The sequence below is a fragment of the Pogoniulus pusillus genome, chromosome 32 (assembly GCF_015220805.1).
Source record: "Pogoniulus pusillus isolate bPogPus1 chromosome 32, bPogPus1.pri, whole genome shotgun sequence".
Taxonomy (NCBI): Eukaryota; Metazoa; Chordata; class Aves; order Piciformes; family Lybiidae; genus Pogoniulus; species Pogoniulus pusillus.
The window spans coordinates 597,153-603,735 of NC_087295.1; the positions used below are offsets into that span (position 1 = coordinate 597,153).

The 6,583-nt window shown below is 51.0% G+C and overlaps 1 protein-coding gene across 1 annotated transcript; it reads right to left on the minus strand.

Moving 5' to 3' along the window:
• Positions 1-437: 437 nt before the first annotated feature.
• SNRPD1 (small nuclear ribonucleoprotein D1 polypeptide) lies at positions 438-6,423 on the minus strand. Its single transcript, XM_064169601.1, has 4 exons — positions 6,232-6,423; positions 5,546-5,622; positions 2,618-2,809; positions 438-991 (listed from the first exon to the last, which is right to left on the minus strand). Exons 1-4 carry the CDS (start codon positions 6,243-6,245, stop codon positions 915-917), a joined length of 360 nt encoding a protein of 119 aa, XP_064025671.1. The 5' UTR covers positions 6,246-6,423; the 3' UTR covers positions 438-914.
• Between the last annotated feature and the right edge of the window lie 160 nt (positions 6,424-6,583).

The window sequence follows — 6,583 nt, forward strand, 5'->3', positions numbered from 1 at the left end:
TCACACCAGGTAGTTCTTTCCCAACTCTGCTGGAGCACTGCCCCTGTGGAGACAGCAGGCAGGAGCTGAGGATGCTCCTGCACCACAGTTGTGGCAGATACCCTTACCTGTTCCAGAAAGCCAGGCTGTAGCATATGCACCAATGGAAATGACAGCTGTCCCCCAGCAGAGTGAAATGGCTGCAGCGCTGCCATGCAGACAGGGGGAAGGCACAGGATGGCACTGGAGAGAGGTGGGGCCAGCAAAGCAGTCTTGACACACATACACACAGGTATACAAAGTGCTCACCTTCACAAGTAGAAGTTCCAATTCCAGCTGTAACTGCAGTGCTGTACTATTTCCTAGGGATGCACTTTATGTACTCTAGAGCTGTGACAAAGCTGCTTTAGAAGCCTACTCAAACCAGAAGTATGCCATGGAATTAGCTTTGACAAAGGTCAGATTCAAGAACCCTTTAATACCTTACATGAGCATTTGATAACGAAGCAATATGGTTCCATTGTAAGCTTCATGGATAGGAAACAGGAACTTGAAAGACAGGAGAGACACACACATGTCTTAGCTATGTAACCATTAGGAGCTGCCAGGTGCCTTAGGCAGAGGGATTCATGCCCACCAAACATGGCCAAACCACACCAACACGGATCTCTGGCTCTAGGACAATTAAGCAAGAGGCAGCTGCGCAGTGTTTGTGGTGGGTATGGTCTAACGGTGCCAACCAACAGTAGCAAGGGCAGCCTGCAACAGGAGCCTGCAGCTCCCTCAGGAGCAGGCCCTGCCTCCCTCCCCATGCTTGACTGACACTGGAGAGACACCTTGGTGACTTTTATTAAAAATGGATACCATAAACAAGACCTGTACAAAAAAATAAAGGTGGAGTTGCCCAGAGTTGGGAGCAGTTGTGCAGCCTGTAGTTACCGTCTTGGGCCCCCTCGGCCTCTGCCGCGACCTCGGCCTCTGCCACGGCCCCTGCCACGGCCTCTTCCAGCAACTTCGCAGAAGAAAGAAGAGAAAGCAAGTGAGACCTAGGAGTGCTTCCACTGGGATTAAAACATTGTGTCAAACACAAAGGTGATCCCTGCCATGACACAGGCAGGTATGAAGCCTGTTAATGCTCAGAAGGGTTCAAGCAATGTCTCCATCTTTTGGGTCAGGTTGTTTCAGCACACAGCTTCCAGAGCCTAGGTCTGTCCTTGGCTTCAGTGCACACAATAAGGGAGTACAAGAGCTGGCTCCCACATGCCAGGGGCTAAGGCTGACAGAGCTAGTCCTTCAGGGCTTTGTAACCAAAAATCCCAAGCTTTTCAGGCATCAGAAGCAGCAGGTGCAGGACAAGAGCATGCTGTCCCTATTCCTCACAGTGCGGTTTTTGCACAGCTCACACTGTGGGTCAACAGCACTCTGCTGAGGGGAAATGTGAGTTCTACCACACTGGCAGCTTCCTAAGCTTCTCCAGCACCACCCAACAGCTCCTACTGTTCTCAGTGATGCCTCTGTCACTACCAGTATTTGAGAGAAGAATCACAGAATAGCTCAGGCCCCAAGCAGCTGCTGCAGGCCCTGTGATTCATATGGTGCTAACACCTCACCTTACCCATTTTTCCTAAAGAAACCTAACCTGCCCCACCAGACAGTAAGGACAACCTACAAACTTGTGAGAAATTAACCAGGGCTTGACAAGTTTGTCAGCCTTGGGCTAAAGAAAACAAGGAAATCCTCACTGTTGTGTGGAAGTGGGTGGCTGAGCAAGAGCCACACAGCAGTATCCACATCCTAGCAGCAGACAAAGCACAGCAGACAACGCAGCCACAGTCAGAGTGCCTCACCACACTGAAGGTGCCAGGGCTACTACACAGAGGTAAATGGCACTGCCATTGCACCTTTGCTTTCCCCCACATTGAAAAAACAAAACAGTGCTGTTCCTGTTCACAGCAGTGTGAGGTTCAGAACAGAACCAAAAGCATTCTGACCACACTCAACTCTCCCTATGGTCAGATGATTAACAGCCAGGAAGGGGGCACTTTTAGCAGCCACACCTCTCACTGTGATGCGCACACGCCAGGGTTCCTTACACCAATGAGGTAAGCACATGCATGAATCAAAGCCCACAGAGCCAACTGCTTCAACACTAAATTAGCAGAGAAACAGCCCAGCGTTGGCTCAGAGCACCGCTACTGTCACTTGCAACTTGGTATTTTTAACCCACACAGATTAACTGCTGGGCAAAACATACACTGCCTCAAGACAACCTACAGCTTTTCTGATGTTTACTGTGCAGAGTAAAACTCAGTCTCCCCAAAGAACCTGGGGAAACACAGCAGCCAGAGAAGAGGAAATGGACACCCATTAGTGTCAACTCTGAAACTGCCATGGCTCAGGAGTTACTTAAGCTTAAAACCACTTCCATTTTTAAAAGCAGACATAAAAAGAGCCACACATAACTCAACATGAGATCAAGCTCTACAGAGGCTAAGGTGGTTAAGGCAGACTTGGCCAGTTCACTGTCAAACCCCCAGAGGTCAAGCTGCCAAACACAGTTACTGCCACGCTGAAATCAGATCTGGGGTATTGAAATGCAGACAAAGGCAGAACACAGCATGGGAAAGCAGAAACTGACCTGCTTCTCTCTTCTTGGACTTGACTTTGGGTTCAACATCTACCAGCAAAGTATCCAGAGGCAAACTGTCTGGCAGGATGAAGTACCGGATGTTGTTCCCTCGAATGCTGAGCGTCTCCAGCTGCACAGGTTCTCTGTTCTTCAGGGTCATCTTCACTGCCTTGAGATGTGTGTTCATGCTGACATCCACTCCTGGAACAACACAAGGCTGACTTCAGGGAGGAATGGCCTTCCTCCCGTTTTAGGTATGCACACGCTGCAAGATTCACCTTGTTTGTCAACACCTGCTTCTGCGTCTCATCAATTCAGCCTCTACCTAAAGGCAAGGACTCATCCTTGTCTAAACGACACTTGGTCATTTATCAATTGCTGCCTGTTAACAGCTCATTGCTGGAGACCTTTGGCTAGCTCCTGGCAACAGCCCTCCTCTAAATGGTTAGAATAGTTCCTCTGAACAATAAACAAACTGCTGCTTATTACACAAGTCCAGTATGGTCTTTCTACTGCTTTGGAAAGAAGCAAACCACATCTCTGAGAAAATAAACAAAATAAATAATAAAACATCAACCAACCAACATAATCATTGCCTCTTTCTGTAAGCCAACTCCCAAAGCACCTTCTGTTTCCTGATAAAATCCATTTAGCACTAGCGTGCTGCTTCCTAATAGAGTATGGGAAGCACACTGCTGCAGGGAGCAATCACTGCTGCCAAACCCTGTAACAGCCAGCAGCTAAGAACTGCATGGAACATGCCCTTCACCCACTCTGCTGAGCTACACACCCTGGCACTGAAAGAAATCTCATTTGGGTCAGGTATTGAGTGAAAACTCCGAGAATCATTAAAGCCCCCAACCAACTAAACCCCATCACCTTAGTCTTCACTTTACACAATGCAAGCCTTGCATAGGATTTGGTCTGAACCTATGAAGACCACGTTAACAGTACACAAGATATGGGAATTCCAGTTTCCAAACACCTGCTAATTCAGTGGCAAAGCACCCACACAAACACAGCTCTTGAGTGTTCAAGCTTCTGCACAAACAACCCCTTTTGGTAGCAGTAATTATTGTCTGGTTTCAGAGACTTGGAAACTGCAGGATCTCTCACCACAGTAACACAAGCGGCAGGCCAGAACCAGCAGAATTCCTCTGCTGGGTTTATTCTATCTGGTTTTCTGTCCCCTCACTCCACCTGACCCTGCTCTCTGCAGGATGAACCCTGTCCCTGCAGCGAGCCTCCTCTGACATACCGAGAGGAAGCGGAGATTACAAAAACTTACATTTAGCACAGCAACTATGAACAGAGCTCCTGCAGCAGCATCAAGGACAGACTGGCATTTTGGAGCCGTGGATTGTTCAGAGCTGGTACAGACTCTTAGCAGAAAATGAGAACCTTTGTTCTGCAATTAAGCCTGCAGGAGCACAGAGGTCAGGAGACAAAGTGTTTGCTTCCTACCTCGCTGGGCTCCACAGAGCGTGCTGCTATGGGGGCCCGGGGTGCTGCTTTCAGTTTAATCACAGCTCTGATGGATCTGGCTGCAAAATCACACCAGGTCTGGACTTGGCCAGCAGCACTCTGCAGAGATTTGGCTAAGAAAGCACCTAAGCAATCCCCTGGAACATGACTCTGCCAAGTTTCTGTATTTTTTAAAGTGTCTGGGCAGAAAAGCTTCTTGAAATAGCTTGGGGCAGGTGAAGGATGGGAGCTCAACAGCAAGGGCTTGCTTCTTGACATGCAAGGTGCCCACCTGACATCTCTGCAGTAACACCAACGTTCCCAGAACAAGATCCCTCACTGACACTAAAGCAAACAAAAGTCTGCACAGCTTTCAGTAAACCAGAACCATACCATGAACCATAAAGGCTTTGCCTGCAACTGCCCATTTAGTAACCCAAAGAACCACCTGCTGGACAGTCACACCTCCAGACTTCCACCATTAATCTGTTACCTGCAGAGGACCAGATTCCCAAAGTCAGGATGCTTTTTGCCCCATATCCTTCAACCAGCTCTGTGTTTTCAAACTCCTTTCATTAACATCACTGTGAATGTGCAAAGATGCCTTCCCATGTAAGCTCACCTTCACCAGAGCAAACCCATGCTCAACACAACTCATTTGTACATTCAACACACAATTTAACCACATCTAGTCAAAGACATCCCTGCTCACCGCAGAATGGGTGACGATGACCCTTAAAGATCCCTTCTAACTCGAAAAATGCCATGCTGTAACTGGTTTAAGACCATAACAGCACTTAATACCTGTCATTCATCTGTGCCAGCATTACAAAAATAGTCTCTGCTGATTTGGCTTCAGAGTCTTCACTGCTGTTTCACAATCAAGGTCAGATGTACTGAGGCACCTTTTGTAGCTTTATATCCACTACCACTTTGGTATGGTGATAGAACTACTTCACCACCATCACCACACTGCCAGAGGTCTAAGAGAGCACCGTGCATACACTGGCCTTACCAAAGGTCTGGAAGAGTTTACTTCCTTCACTTCTGAGCCTGCTTGGAAGTAAAGCCCCCAGGTTTGGCTCAAAAGTGCAGAGAACTCACTGAGAACTCACTGCTTCCCAGTGCCGCCTCCTAAATGCTTGTTATAGAATGTAACACCAGTCTAAGACTAACCGTGGCTAAACTTGCCAACAAATATGTCAAAGCCAATTAAAACTCCCAAGTATTTTTGTGGCTGCCTGCAGAAAGCTGGCTGGTCACAGCTCTGAACCGTTCCCAGCAACTCCTGCAAACACCTAAGCACTGCTCTGACCATATGTGACGCTTGCACACCCAGATGTCAACTACGAAGAACATCTCCTGCACCTCAGGGAAGGTCCCCGCAAGAGGGAGCGCCAGACAAAAAAAAGCTCAGTCCAATGCAACCGCTAGCAGAGGTGGGAGATGATACTCTGCCGTAGTCTGCCCTACCTGTGATGGTTCCATGCACCTGTGTCCCATTCTTCAGTTCGATGGTCACAGTCTCATGGCTCAGCTTCATTAGAAACCTGAGAATTAAAGGAAAAAAAAAATCTAAAGCGTTCACTACCACACACAACTTCCTGTTACCAAAAGCAGTACGCATCGTGTACGGACACACGGAGAGCTCCCACCGAGGAGCTGCGCTCCCAGCTCACTACAGCATCAGACAAGAGCAAGACAAAAACCCGTACAGGCCCCGGGCCCACCCCGCTGCTGAGAGCCGGGACCCCTGGCTGACACCGCTGAGTGACTCCAGCGCCCTGTTTCCAGACGAAACGGCCACTGCCGCACAGCTCAGGGAACGCTTTACATTTGCTAGCGCCTGCAGGACAATTCCAGTCCAGCTGAGGTGAGTTCTCTTGTCCCTCCCTCACAAAAAGGTCGTTTCGCCTAACGACCTGCACGGGCGCCGCGCCGAGAGCTCCCCCCCCAAGCTCTGCTAGGCCGCCGAACCAAGGCTGAGGCGGTAGAGAGGAGCGTGCACCCTTACCCCTGCCGCCCCCACCCCGCCGCCCTCATGCGGACAGCCCGGAGGGCCCTAAGCAGCCGTTGCCGCCTCCGCCCCAAGGGCCGGGCCTAGGCCCGCTGAACGCGCGGCCTCCACTGCCGCCGGCAATCCGCCTCCATCCGCTCACCTGACGAGCTTCATAGCGGCGGAAGGCCCGACGCTAGGGGCGGACGACCCTCGGGAGGTGGCAGCGGCCGCCCCTCGACGAGCAGGCCCCTCGGCGCGGGCGGTGGAAGGCCTCCTCCGGCAGGCCGCGCCGCCACCACTACTCCCAGCGGCCTGACGCCCTCCGCAGCAATGAATGGCCGGAAGGGGCGGGGCCAGCGGCCCGGGGGGCGCGGCAGGGGCAGGCGCATGCGCAGGCCTCGCCCAGAAGGGGCACTGCGCCTGCGCGGAAGGCGCCGCCAGCGGCGCAGCGGCCGGGAGCTGCCCCCGGCGGGTGTCCTTGCCTTCTTCGTTTTAAAGGTTCAAACCCGCCG

What these genes read in the sequence shown, in the direction of transcription:
- SNRPD1 (XM_064169601.1), bottom strand. An exon ending in GGTGCATGGAACCATCACAG is followed by an intron (nt 2,810 to 5,545) that starts GTAGGGCAGACT and finishes GTGTTGTTCCAG; the next exon opens with GAGTGGATGTCAGCATGAAC. An exon ending in GTCCAAGAAGAGAGAAGCAG is followed by an intron (nt 992 to 2,617) that starts GTCAGTTTCTGC and finishes TCTTCTGCGAAG; the next exon opens with TTGCTGGAAGAGGCCGTGGC.